The 14,288-nt window shown below is 40.6% G+C and overlaps 1 protein-coding gene across 1 annotated transcript in view; it reads left to right on the forward strand.

Moving 5' to 3' along the window:
* The window catches only part of LOC146332465 (SH3 and multiple ankyrin repeat domains protein 2-like), a 318,816-nt gene that overhangs the window by 222,933 nt on the left and 81,595 nt on the right, over positions 1-14,288 (forward strand). Inside the window, exon 15 of the mRNA XM_084717344.1 lies at positions 6,032-6,113. Coding sequence (XP_084573470.1) covers positions 6,032-6,113 — 82 coding nt within the window. The remainder of the gene's footprint in view (positions 1-6,031; positions 6,114-14,288) is intronic.

Below are 14,288 nucleotides of genomic sequence, written 5' to 3' on the forward strand. Positions count from 1 at the left end.
TCCATACCTAAACGCAGGGGACCCTCTTTTGCAAGATGTCTTTGAAAACCAAGTGAACTATTCTTTGGCCTCTGTAGGGAGCCTTTGTTTCAAGTGACACTGAAGTTCAGACGTTTTAAACACTAATTTTAGAGGGTGTCGAGGTTGAGAACCTAAGTTTGGCATCCACAGCCATTCTTACGTGCAGTAAACCCATACTTTATGTATGCTGCATCATATTTATGAGTTTTACTCGGCCAGGAGTTCTTCAGGTTTTTTGCAGCTGGGCTGTTGGTCCACTATTGAGGTTTTTTCCTTTTGTGCTCAGATATGGTCTTTACTGCTAATTTCTCTCCTGATATGTCTTCTAACACATGAAAAACATCTGATGGACGTGTTAACAAGGTTAAAAACATGATTTTCTGTGGACAGGATCTTTAAATGGTTTAGCATTTTTCTTATGCCACCCTGAGACCCCCCTGGAGGCCCCCAAGCACTCGCTTTGGAAAATTACTGACATACAGAACTCCCAAGAACAGTCCACAACTGCCAGTCCACAGTGATTTCAGATAAAACAGTTCAATTAAAATATTTCACGTTGTATTTTCACATGAGTTGCATAGTAAAATTGTGGTGAAATAGACCCTCCTGTTCTTCTGCTCTCTGTGTACTGTGTATGTACTCCATCGCCTCCATTTACCCATTACCTGCACACTACAGGTTACACATGACAACATTATATTTCACCTGAGCACCTGGGGCCCATTTGGTCTGTTTGGTGATCCAGCTGTGGCCTTTTACAGAGTAAAACATTAAAAATGGTATGAGACAGTTAAAAGTTAAACATGTAGTCTACAGCTACAGTGTTCTCTGTGTGAGAGCAACCAGAGGTTCATGAAGGTGTTCTAACTGACCAGTAGGGAGTTCCAGCCATTTAACCTCTTGTGGGCTCATTAACATTAACATCAACATTAACTCAACGTCTCTGAGGGTGTTAATGACCTCACAAGAGGTTAAAGGCCTGGAACTCTGACATTAGACGGTTTGAGCTGAAGAGGCCTTCAGGATGATGAAAGGATGAAATGTCTTCAAGAACCTCAAGCAAAGTCCTTCTTGAATATCATGACCTGGATGACTGAGAATCTTCACAGACATCAGCTGCAGCTCCATGAGGCTACACACAAGATAAACACTAAATTTGTGGGAACCAAATATCAGTGGAATTCATCCACTACTGAAATTCTACATTGTTCACTTGTATCACCGCATCTGAATTATTTTGTAGATGTATCGAGCAGCACCTACAAAAACTCCCTACAACCATTGCACATGTTGGCCATCGAGAACACACTTAAGATTTGTTTTTAAGATCAAATGCATCAAAATTCATGGGTCTGGTGGAATTTAAGACTGCACAAACAACATATAAAGCGAGAATTACTTTACTTCCTGACAACACAGAAAACAGATTCACAAGCATGTGTTTGAATCTGGGGTGATTTTGCAGAATACTCTGTGGCAAGAAATTAAACAAAGTAAAAATATCAGATGGTTTAAAAAGATGTACAAAGAAGTTATTGTTGAGAAGTACAGAAATGAAGAAGGGGAATGTAAAGCACATTAATGGTGATACTGTGGTTATCGGCTCTTTTCTCTATTGTTGATTATGGAGAGTGTTGATTAGGTATGACGAGGGCAGACATAGTGGTGTAATTGTAGTGATGCAGTGGAGAGTGGATTAATGTAACTGATTGATTATTGATGGATTACTAAAAAGATAGTGGAAGGGCCTGACAAGCATCTTACATTATATACTCCTTTTTGGACGTCCATCCATCCATCTTCTACCTCTTGTCCAAAGATGGAGGTAACAGTTCCAGCAGGAACCCCAGACTTCACTTTCCCTGGCCACGTTAACCAGCTCTGACTGGGGGATCCCGAGGCGTTCCCAGGCCAGGATGGAGATTTAATCCCTCCACCTAGTCCTCGGTCTGCCCCGTGGCCTCCTCCCAACTGGATGTGCCTGGAACACCTCCCTGGGGAGGCGACCGGGTGGCATCCTTACAAGATGCCCGAACCGTCTCAACTGGCTCCTTTCTACACAAAGGAACAGCAGCTCTCCTCTGATTCTCTCACGGGTGACTGAGCTTCTCATCATATCCCTGAGGGAGATGCCAGCCACCCTCCTGAGAAAACCCATTTTGGCTGCTTGTATCTGCAGCTATGTTCTTTGGGGTCGTGAGGCTTCCTTCATGACCACAGGGGAGAGTAGGAACGAAGATTGACTGGTAGATTGAGAGCTTTGCTTTCCGGCTGAGCTCTTTTTGTCACAGCGGTACAGTAAAGTGAGCACAACACCCTGCTCTGATTTTCTGCCCCATCTCATGTTCCATTGTCCCCTCACAAGAGAATTCCCTCACTTGGGGTTTTTGGAAATGAAATGTTAATTTATGTTGTTCATCAGGTTTCAGGTTGGACTGACACCATGACAGGCCAATACTGTCATCTTCAGAGCCACACCAGTGTCTCTAAAAATAAATAAACATAGTAAAAATAAAAAAAAAAATCTGTCAAAATCAACTGCAAATACAGTTGAGACATACTGTGACTGGTCAGAGATTGTTGATTGATTACAGAGAAACAGCTCCCAGTATGATGGTAAATCACATCATCTGAGCAAAACAAAACTCAACATCCATCACACTGCCAGTGGCAGTTGATACAGCTGTGCAATACAGCTGTTTCACTGGAGGTAATGATTGATGTTGTTTCAGAAAGAGGCTGGACAGTAACGTCCCGTTTGTCGAATAAACGTCACGTCAGTTCCTCCGTCTCATTCTCGCCTCTCTCCCTCGCGTTGTCAGGTGAGACATGAGTGAAGGAGGGAAAAATGAAGAGCTGTAAGGAGCTCAGGGAGGCCGAAGCAGAATCCACTGCTGCTCACACACACACACACACACACACACACACACACACACACACACACACACACACACACACAGACCATGCATGCACCATCTCTATTGATCTGTGACCATAGAAACCAGCTGGTCGCAGTCTGACAGCAGTTGCTATGGAGTGTGACTCTGTTGTGGATATACTATCCCCTCTCTCTGTCTTCATACATCCTCCTTATTTTTTTTTCTTACATGCATCAACCCTCCTCCCCACACACCGTCCATCTTTTTTCTGGAAAAACAAAGCTGTAACCCATTTTTCATCTCCACCAGTCGATTGTCTCCTCCTCCTCACTCCTCCTCCTTCCTCCTCCTCCTCCGATCTGACACTGTGGACGTAGAATCGGGGGGGGGGGAGAAAAAAAAATGTTCCTGCAAAGATGACAAGATCTAAGCCGGATCAGAGGAGATGGAGTTTCTGTGAAAGTGTGACAGCTGGTGTGAGAGAGTCTGTGAAGGAAGGGAAGAGAGAGAGAGGAAGAAAAGGGGGGAGGAGACGGTGCTGAATCGGACAAATAGATGAGACGGGCTGAGACAGCAGGGATCTTCTCTCTGCAGGTCCTGTGTGTTTAAAAAGCAACTTTATTTTTGAAAATCTGATCTTTTCTGACATGTCTTTCTTTAGTCTGTGAGAATATATAGTTTAATTTTACTTTTTAAGTGAAATTGTGGGCAGATGAAGGAGGACTACAGCCAAAAGAAAAGAGAGAAAAAAATAGAATGTTTTAAGAATCTCATTAACCTGAATGACACCAACATCTGTTAAATATGTGCTGGAATTCAAGGTCTTTTGCTTCTGTTTTCACCTTCTACATATTCACAATGTTACAAACACCTTTACAGTTGTAGGTTAAATGGTCAGGCCTCTTATTTCTCCATTTATTAGCCAATATTGCCACCCTCTGGATCTCTGCTTAAATACTCATCTCAATGTATATTGATTAATGTTTAATCAGGGCCTTAATTGACACAGTGTTGGCAATTCATACTTCTCTCAGTTCATTGGACCTCATGCATGAATCGTTTGTATGCACAGATTTGATCTTTTTCATGTGAACAGTGCCTTCAAACACTCGTAAGCCAGTATGCACAAAAGCCAACTCAGGTTTTATGCTGTGAAATATTAATAATGAAAAGGACAAAGTAATTTGCTTAATGAAAACACATAATTAAAAGAAATGTTCATTTAACGATTTTAAATCCTTACACTTAGAGATGAATAAGTTACTGAGACAGATTCTACCTGGAGCCTCAGTTTAGATCAGAGAGTCTAATCCTCCTCATCTGCGGGTTCTCACCGCTGTCAGTTTCCTTCCAGAGAGAGTTTCTTGATGGGTCTGACGTCCAGGCTGCACCTGCTGCACCTCCATTACAGAGAAACCTCTTGAAATCACTATAATGAAGCTCCAGTGTGCTCCTCTATGTCTGTTAAAAGTTTCCATTTTCTTTTTTTCTTTGCTTGTCTTCTTTTTTCTGAGTTTAACGCCACCTGTCAGATGGTTTGTTGCTTTATGGTTTGCATGCATCACTTGACTCTGCTGCCTTCATATGGATTTATTGTGGTGTTTCCATATGCTAATTGCAAACTTTCTGGCATCCAGTGGAGTAGTTGCACAGCAGACAAGCATACATTCCACTTTGCTACTGTGCATGCACATTAACTGTCACTGTTACTGGGACACTTAATGGAACAGAGCCGTCGTTACTGTTATTAAGTCCACTTGTGTTTTTCCTGCTGTCAAAATGTCTTTTGTGCAGCCAGTCCCTTTCCGATCAGATGTGATTCATCGATATACAGATTTGGCTGTCAGCACACATTTAATGATTCCCACATAGGATTTTCATATTTTCCTCCTACTGCTGTGTTTAAGAACAAATATAAGAGAAGAGTAAGAAAACATTTATGCATGAGGCTCATTGTTTTGGTTTTTCTGTACAATAACCTATATATGATACACAATAAATTTATGGCATCCACAAGTGCATGAGTGTCTTTTAGGGTCTGATGTAAAGTTCATCATCAGAGGGTGCATGCGACGACTCTGTGACTTGTGACTGCGCAGACTCGTCTGCAGACCTCTGCATGCAGCCACTACAGATAGCGATCAACTGCGCATGTGTGGAACGCATTCCTCCAAGTGGACCCAGAAAGACTGTAATAGAGACCTTTTTTTAAAATGGGCTTCCATTCAAATCATCCAGCAGCAGGAGGCTTTTTTCAGCTAAAAACCTCTGATAAACCTGCTGTATGCTGCCTGCGCAGCACCGAACGGCAGAAAGACAAGAAAGTAAGCATCTAGCTGGTGAAGAAAATGGGACAGATATTTTTACCTGGGACAAAATAACAGAAGTAAAAGGACAGTGAATATTGGACATACACTGCTCAAGAAACACAACTGCAAATGAACACGAACGTCGCTCTGTGTCAGCCAGATTTTTAAAAAGGAGATTGTTAACTAAGATGTTAGCCATTAACGACTTTTTAAAGTCATATGACAGATTTTATTTCACTTTTTTTTTTCTCAAGTGGTCAAAAATATCTGTTACTGTGCAGCTTTGAAATCAGCTAATTTGCAAGTATAAACAGAATTATTGTACTATATTAATACAGTTGACTTTGAGTGAGAGCCTTAATCCTTAAAGCTACAGCTGTGTACGAGGGGCAGACTTGATTTTGCTGCAAGAGAGACACATTGACACTGTCTTCACCAGGACAAAAGACAAAACATCAGTCATTTGTGTGAATGTCTAAAACAACATTATGATTCTCTCCTGTCAGGAGCAAAGGTGAAGGTCATGTGACTTTGTTATATCACTGACAAATCTCTCAGCTCTAAGACATTAGTATTAGTATTTGCACAATATTAAATTGTGTAAAAACAAGTATAACTTCTCCTTTAGGTATAATTTTCCCTAAAAGACTCTTTAACATGATATAAAGTTCAAATGTTGTCACGTCAGTGGAGAAGCAGCATTTTTACTGACCAATACTTGTCCACAGTAAAGCTCCGAACAGCAGTGTTTGATTAGCAAACAGTTGGTATTGATTACAAATTGGATTTGAATATTGATCTCATTCTGTTGTGTTTTGGCAGATTCCCGGGCGGACCGAGCTGACAGACGGAAGCTCTTCAGACATTACACTGTGGGCTCCTATGACAGCTTCGATGCCTCCAGGTGAGACTCCACACACACGCTCAGATCATATATACAGACTGTATATTCATGTGCATGGATATATGATAGTAAAACAACGATCTTTAAAGCTGGTAAATGATTTTCTTTAAGTTTCAGGAGGTTGTTTGTTGTTTAAATCTTTCCAGTCTCTCTGTGGAATGAAATCTACATGCAAATACAAAATCTGCAGACTGATCGACTGTTTATCTTTGCATCAAGCTGTTTGGTTTTCGATCTTCAGCTTCTGATGGAAATGTTTCCTCTGTTCTTGAGGGAAAAAAAGGGAAAAGCCATAGTAGGACAAGAGGGTTTAAGATGCGATCGTGTCCTTTCAGTTAAGTGAAAAGTCCTGTCTAATGACTCCTGACGTTGAATCCCAAGGTCTTCACCGTCTTCTGCTCTTAAGTTATTCTGCTCCACTCCTCTCTTCTCTACTGTCAGATCCACTTCAATACAAGCTTCATTAGAAATGAAGATAGATGTTTGCTCCTCTGTTTGTGTGTGAGTGTGAGAGCTGAGATACATAGCGCTCGGTGTGTACAATCTCCATCGTGAACAAATCCTATTTAGAAAAATCAATCTCAGGTGAGCTGGATGTCCTTGCAGGAGCATGAATATGGATCAGCTCTGGTTGCGTTTGCTCGCACCAGGTCAGCGGTCCGACATCGTGAGGCATGCCGCGGTTTGCAGAACATGTGCAGTGGCTTTAACCCCTGCATGGAAGCAACCAACGATGCATGCTGAGGATGAGGTTAATGTGACCTTCCTCTTCCTGTCCTGCAGGTAGAGATCGTGCTGCAGAACCCCAGAGAACTCAAGTACTTTTCTTGCATAGAGCTGACCCAGCTGGAGCTGAAAACTGAAAAAAATGTAGAAAAACTTAAAATGATCAGACACCTAAGTCTAAAATAAACTGACAGTTACATTCAGCTTCACATGGAAAATAATAATGTATAAAATAAAATAAAATAAAAATAATAAAAAAAAAATGCATAAATATTAGCAGCAAAATGTAATGAAAGTTTTAAAGTACTGCTTTGCTACTTTTGACTGATTATATATATATGACACCATTAGATTATTAATACTGAAGCATCAGTGTGTAAGTAGCATGTTGGAGGTGGAGCTGGTCTGAACTGCTCTACATACAGTGTATAAACACCAGATACATCTGAGGGGTCGAGGTGATTAACGGCAGAGAAAAGAAGAAAAAACAAAGTTCTGATGCACAAGTCTGCCTTAAATTTTTATATTTTTTCTCTAATCTTTGCTTTTTGAGGGAGATTTTATTATTATACATTTTATTATTTGAATTGTGACTCTGATGACTGATTACTTTTTGTAAGAAGCCAAAAAGACTGAAAACCACTGATTTAGCCTTTAACAATATGTTGTTTTTTAAAATCGTGTTATATCGCCCATGGTGTAAAATCTTCATGTTGAAAGTAACTAAAGATGTCAAACAAATGTAATGGAGTAGAAAGCAGAGTAGAAATATAAAGTAGAAATAAATTAACCCTTTTTTGTGTCTGAGGAGCCACTTTAATATATTTGTCAGTATTGATTTAAGTCCATGTCAGGGTCCTTTTTCAAACCTGACATGCTGACAGTCTTTCATCAACTAATGGAAATCTCTAACAACGTGCTGATGGAATCCTATAGACTGCAGGTTTGGTCTGTACATGATTAAATATCTTCGTTAGGATCAAGAATAGCTGACATCCTCAAATTGAATTGGAAAGATTTATAGTGTACACAGTGGCTTTTTTGTCAGTTTTAAATGACCAAACTGTTCACTGTACACGTCCAGACAAAATGTCAGGCCCGTGCAGTAATATATAAAATGTGGAGCTGTGTGTGGCGATAAGGCCATGAAGGACAGTGTGACATTTCCGTCATTACTCTGCTGGATTTCCTCTGGCAGGACTTGCTGAACATGCTGGAAGGTGCTTTTCCAGTAAGTGTCCAATATGGGTCAAGGTGAGCCATCTCTGCCATCTCTCAGCCGGCTGGTTGGCCGAATGCGCCTAAAGACCCATGTGACTTCAGAGATCCAGGGGAAATCTCAGCTGGAAATGAAACTCGAACCTGGATATAGAGTGAGAGATATAGATTCTGTTCTCCCTAATGGAGAAAACTGTGCCACAACCAATATTTTTCTCGACATCTGATATTGGAATGTCACTTTGTGCATTTCTTTTGGAAAGCTGACTTTTCCGAGGCACTCACATCAAGTCCTTTCTTCTCTCTTTAAAGATTCATTATTGTTTTTTAACTGGCAGAGGGTGCCGTTACATTTTGCATGAGGCAGGAACTCCCCTGCTCTGTGTGTTTATGGGCTGGAAGAAGGTGCCAAACAGCGGTTTGATCTCGGCTCAAATTAAAAAGGAAAGATGAACTGAGCCGTGAGTGGCACCAAAATATTGTTGACAGTCTCAGGAGATCAAAAGAAGAATTCACATACGTTTACAGCAGATATGTCTGGAAAATGATCCTCCCACAGGATTAGGGTTACCACAGTCATCTTACTAGATAATTGCAAAGAACAGGACCAGAGCCATTATTTGAAAAATATTGATTCTTCTCCGATTTGTGAGAAACTTTTGCTGGGAAATACTGATCCATTCTTGTTGGCATTGATGATAAAAGTAGTATAATGTAAATATATTTGTGTAAAATACATTTTGGATATACATTGTGTAAGAGCTTGGGCTTGGAAGGTTGGTTCAACGCCGGTTGAACCAGCAGGTTAAATCTGGGCTGGGAAAGTGAGAGAGCACTTGACCCAGACTCTATGACCCCAACGGCTGAGCTGCTCAGGTCAGACTGTGGTTGTACTGGGAAGCTTACTGGTGTAACCTTTTGTAAAGATTGGCAAACAATATTTGCGCATATCCAAAAACCTATTGATACCCAAAACTTTCATAATGTTTAAAAGTTAGTGTTTCTCCAGGAATGGGGATTTTGTTTTGTGCTTGCATCTCTACCCCAGCATCGCAAATGTTAGTTAGTGGCTACTGCAGTAAAAAGTCTATAATGCCTCAGTGACAGTTCATTGTGGGCTTAAATAAATTATAACTGTGCTGAGATGTTATTTCCAACACAGTCAGAAGAAGTTTAGAGACAAACACAAAAAATGTTATTAAAAAAACCCCAAAAAAGATCTCATTAGAACAAGAAAGTTTTCTTGTTAAAACACAGTTTTTAGTTGTAAAAATAAACATAGCAGTTTTTTAAATAGTGGCTTCGATGTGTTGTAAAAGTCAAAGTGTTTGTCACTGACTCTTCGATGCTGCATGTCCTGATGATGGTGTGAGACTAAAAGCTTGACTTGACAATTAAAAGTTTCACACTGAGACAGTGTGCAGCAGGAGCTCTCTTCTTCTTTTCCATTAGTCTTCAAATCTGACTTGCGGACAGACAGTCCGTCCCTGCTGACCGAGGCTGCAGCCGGGGTGAGGAGCAGAGGGAGGGAAGCCAGATGTGGATTTTCGTACATGATGCATCAGCTCTCTGCTGTCTAGGATAAAACGCTGATGATGCCGGTGCCCGAGGAGTCGTTGTAGAGTCACAAATGAATGCATGAGCTGGTGACTGAGAGAACTCTGCAGCATTCAGAGTGTGCCATTGAGAGGTTAGAAGCCCTCGTCCGCAATGACAGATAGATCACTGTGCATCATTTTCTCTACCAGCCATCAGTCATGCGGCATAAGAGCTTGTTGACTGTCAAACCACCCTTGAGCCAGACCTCCAAACTCCAATAAAAAGTTTCACATGGACATCAGGAGATGAATGTCTGACAAACAAACCAGAGCCAGCTTGATACAGAGCGTTTTTTTACGGCACGTCATCAATCCAGAGGTCAGCCATGTTGAAGGTACTGAATATAAACAACGCAACCAAACTCCCAACTGCTCCTGATTGCTCAGAATGGTCAATTTTGGTCAAACAAATATAAGCTTGTAAGAATAACAAACTAGTTTCTCATCAGTTGACTTGCAAATACTTTTCAACCTCTATTCTATTAAATACAGTTCAAAGACGAGATATTTAGTCCGGGGTCTCTGTTGTGGTATTTTGTGCTTCATAATGTACCACATATTTTCAATGGGAGACAGGTCTGGACTGCAGGCAGGTCAGTCTAGTACCTGAACTCTTTTACTACGAAGACACACTGTTGGAACACGTCCACAATGTGTCTTGGATGGCAGCATATGTCGATCCAAATCCTGTATGAACCTTTCAGAATTAATGGGTCCTTCACAGATGTGACAGTTACCCATGATGCCATGGACAGATCCTTTCTTTTGAAGTTAGCGCTGGTAACAATCTGGATGGTCCTTTTCCTCTTTAGCCCGGAGGACACGACGTCCATGATTTGTGAAAACAGTCTGAAGTGTGGACTCTTCTGTCCATCTCAGATGAGCTCGGGTCCAGAGAAGTCTGCAGTGTTTCTGGATGTTGTTGATATCTGTCTTTCTCTTTGCATGGTAGAGTCTGAACTTGCATTTGTAGATGCAGAGACAAACTGTGTTTACTGACAACGGTTTTCCAAAGTGTTCCTGAGTCCATGTAGTATCCTTTATACAATGATGAGGGTTTTGTAATGCAGTGCTGCCTGAGGGGTCAAAGGTCACAGACATTCAGTGTTGGTTTTCAGTCTCGCTCCTTACCTGCAGAGATGTTCAGAACGTTGTTCTTAATAAACAGTTGGACTATTTGCAGTTTTTCACGCAGTATTGAACCTCACCCCATCCATGCTTGTGAACCACCGAGCCTTTCCAGGACGCCCCTTTAATACCCAATCATGGTCCTGTCACCTGTTACCAACTCATCTGTTTACCTGTTGAATGTTCCAAACAGATTTTTGAGTATTTCACAACTTTCCCAGTCTCTTGTTGCTCGTGTCCCAACTTTTTTGGAACATGTTACAGGTATCAAATTCATAATGAGTGTGTATTTACAAAAACAAGTAATGTCTATCAGTTTGAACATTGAATATCTTCTCTTTTAACTGTATTTAATTGAATACAAGTTGAAAAAGATTTACAAATCATTGCATTCTGTTTTTACTTTGCAACATTTTTGGAATTGGGATTGTAAAAATACAAGTAGTTATTTACTGTTTCAATGCTCTGATGTCATTTTGCATTGAAAGATTGAAGAAAAAATATTTGTCTGTAATATCAGTATTGGCATCAGTCCCTAAAATCCAGCATCAGTTGGGCCATAAAACAAACGGCCGTTGCATTGCATACAGCAGCTCTCCTCCAGACTATAAATACACTGTGGCCTCCCACGGCGGAGCCCAGATTGAGGCGGCGTGCTCCCTGGGGGAAGCTTGCACTTCATCCCGTACAGCCTGTCGAGCAGCATGTCCCACATCCTGCATGCTCCACTTTGTTTTGATAAAGCCGCCTCACACTGTCGTCCCCCTCTCAGCACTTGTTGAACAAGATGACACCTCCGATAAACTGTCTGCAGGCTGCGGCGCGTTCGCTGACCTATCGAAGCTGCCACCGTGTCAGTTTTGGGTGATCAAGGTGTGATTACCTGTGGACGCCCACTGTGAGCCGGAGGGTGTGTGTGAGTGTGTGTGTGTGTAGGGAATGCTGGGAGATAACCTTCAGTGTGTCAGCAGTGCGGGCCTCCTTCCTCTCTAGACAGATTGCGTTGCTAAGGGAACTGTTGCTAGGATGGCAGTCGCACCTCTCTCTCCGTCTTTATTCTCCCCTCTCTCTGTCATCCCACGTGTCTCTTCAGTGTAATCCCCCCCCACCACTCGATATAATCTGAATGATGCACCCTCACTGCAAACACCTCAGGCTGGAGGAGAAAACTTGGCCTTTAAGTTGCACCTCAGCTCTGCTTCACAACCCAGATGACTGTGATCAGTCTCCCTACACCAGCACAGCCATGATTACTGCAGGAAATGAGAGCTGGAACGTACCATTTTATGCATATTCTAGAGAATGGGGGAATAAAACTGCTCCTGGTTATAACGCACAGGATTGTGAGCTGAAGGGAAGATGTCAGATTAGACAGCTGACTGCTGAGTCAAACTTGAAGAGGTTCTTGTCATTTTGGAGTAATCCTCCTCTTGTAGTGGAGAAGCTGCATCACCATATGGAGGATTCCTCACATACACAACTGCAGCAGCAACAGTGTAGGTCAGGATTAACAACCACAGCTGCTGTTACAGTTAGTCAAAGGGAGAAAATGGGAGACATAATGTCAGCTGCATGTTTTTAATCTGTGCATTTAAGGCTGCTGACTGCAGGGCCGGTCTGTCTCTGCTGTTGATTAATGAGGAAAGAAACATGGAGGATCAACCTGCGAGCACTTTCATACACCTGAAATAAGTTATTAACTCTCTCTAGATAGATTTTGTACTCAAAAAGACTGGAATTCTAGTTACAAATAGCAATGGCAAGGTTCACCATGCAGATGACTGTCCTGGCGCCCCAGATAGCCTACCCAGGGTCCCAAGGGCCCCATATTCTGTCACGTTCTCATTCCCAACTCGAAATACAGCAGCTTGGTCAAACTAAGACACTGTAAATACACTTCTAGTCCGACTATAATGACTCTGTCGTTATAGTTTCTTTGAGAAATATTTTATAAAGTTTTGGATGGACAGGACAAAGTGAAGTGACCTTTTCAATTCAAACTCAAAGTCATATGTGGTATAAAAGAAGTAATCAGTGCAGTGAAATTATAAGTTCCCTATGCCTCTCTACTGGTGCGATCAATTATTCTATGTACAGATATAAAAATATACTAGAAACTAAGTTTAATAAATAAAAATAAGAAAGGATAAGAACAAGATGACAAACAGACAATGTGATGATCAGCTGTGCTAAAATAGTATAAAACACTGCAGTATAGTGTTGGACGATACGAGAATTTCTAGTTTCGACACAATATCTTGAAAAATATTGATAATTGCTACCATTTTTTGATACCACGGGGAAAACCTGACTCAACATTGAGGGTATAACATTTACATTTTTTATTAAAAGATAAATATAACGAGGCAGAGGAGGCGGGACTCTGTGTGCAGCCTTGTGTGTGTGTTCACTCGCTGTCAGTTACGAGAGAAAAGAAGAACGTGCAGCTGGTACCAGAGTATCAATACTGCAAAAAAAAAAAGATAATTAAAAGCATTTCAAATATTCAGTACTTATATTTATTGATATATTGGTATTTTTGACAACACTAGTGCAGTATAAAACATTATGTGCAGTGTAATTTTCATCATGGTAACAATATTCAGGTGGCCTTTGTTGTCATAGTCAGGTATGTTTATTTGTAACAATAACAAATATGTGGTTAATATTGTGGTTAGTTATATGTCACAAAACTACTTGGTTATGTTTATGAAAAGATCATGGTTTGGGTTAAAAAATGGACGTCACTTGTGAAAGGCAAGGCGAGTTTATTAGTCGAGCACATTTCAACAACTAGACAATTCAAAGTTCTTTACATAAAACATAAAAAGCACCAAGAAACGTGTAAAAGAGACATAAAAGAAATATAAAAAATACTTTTCAACAACAATTAAAAGAGTTTAATGGAAAATAAAAATAAGATAAAGGAGAAACTTCTTCAGGCTTGATTTTAAAGAACTGAGAGTTGCAGCAGACCTTATTTGATGGAAGTTAACTTAAGTTAAAAGAAGTCAAAGTTGACTTTTGGTTTCACTCTGGACATGAACCCCAGTCTCCTGAGTGAAAGTTATGTTATATATAATATTCCTATTTTCCATATTTCCTCTTGCTTATATTTTTATATTTTCATTGATGCCTCTTTATATTTTTTGCTGTCTGCTTTGCGGCTGTAACACTGAAAATGTCCACGTTATGGGACTAATAAAGAAATCTGACTTTGACGGTACATAAAAACGTAACTCTAGAAGGATCTATACAGCGTCATATTCTGAAGCATATTGGTCTCACTGACCAAGCTGCCATATTTGATGTAGACTGAGACTGAGAAGGTGTTCATTGTGTTCATTTGGTTAATTGATTACCAATATTTTTCCCCTCAAGCAAATCTGACCACACAAATGAGCAATCTATAGTTGTTTTGTTCCCTCTTGAAAAATGATGTACTTTTTTGTAAGTTTGGTGAGTTTTTAGAATGAAAGTTGTTGTTTTAAGGTGAAAGTTTAAT

This window comes from Lutjanus erythropterus, chromosome 1 (assembly GCF_056507025.1).
Source record: "Lutjanus erythropterus isolate fLutEry1 chromosome 1, fLutEry1.hap2, whole genome shotgun sequence".
NCBI classification, from domain to species: domain Eukaryota; kingdom Metazoa; phylum Chordata; class Actinopteri; order Lutjaniformes; family Lutjanidae; genus Lutjanus; species Lutjanus erythropterus.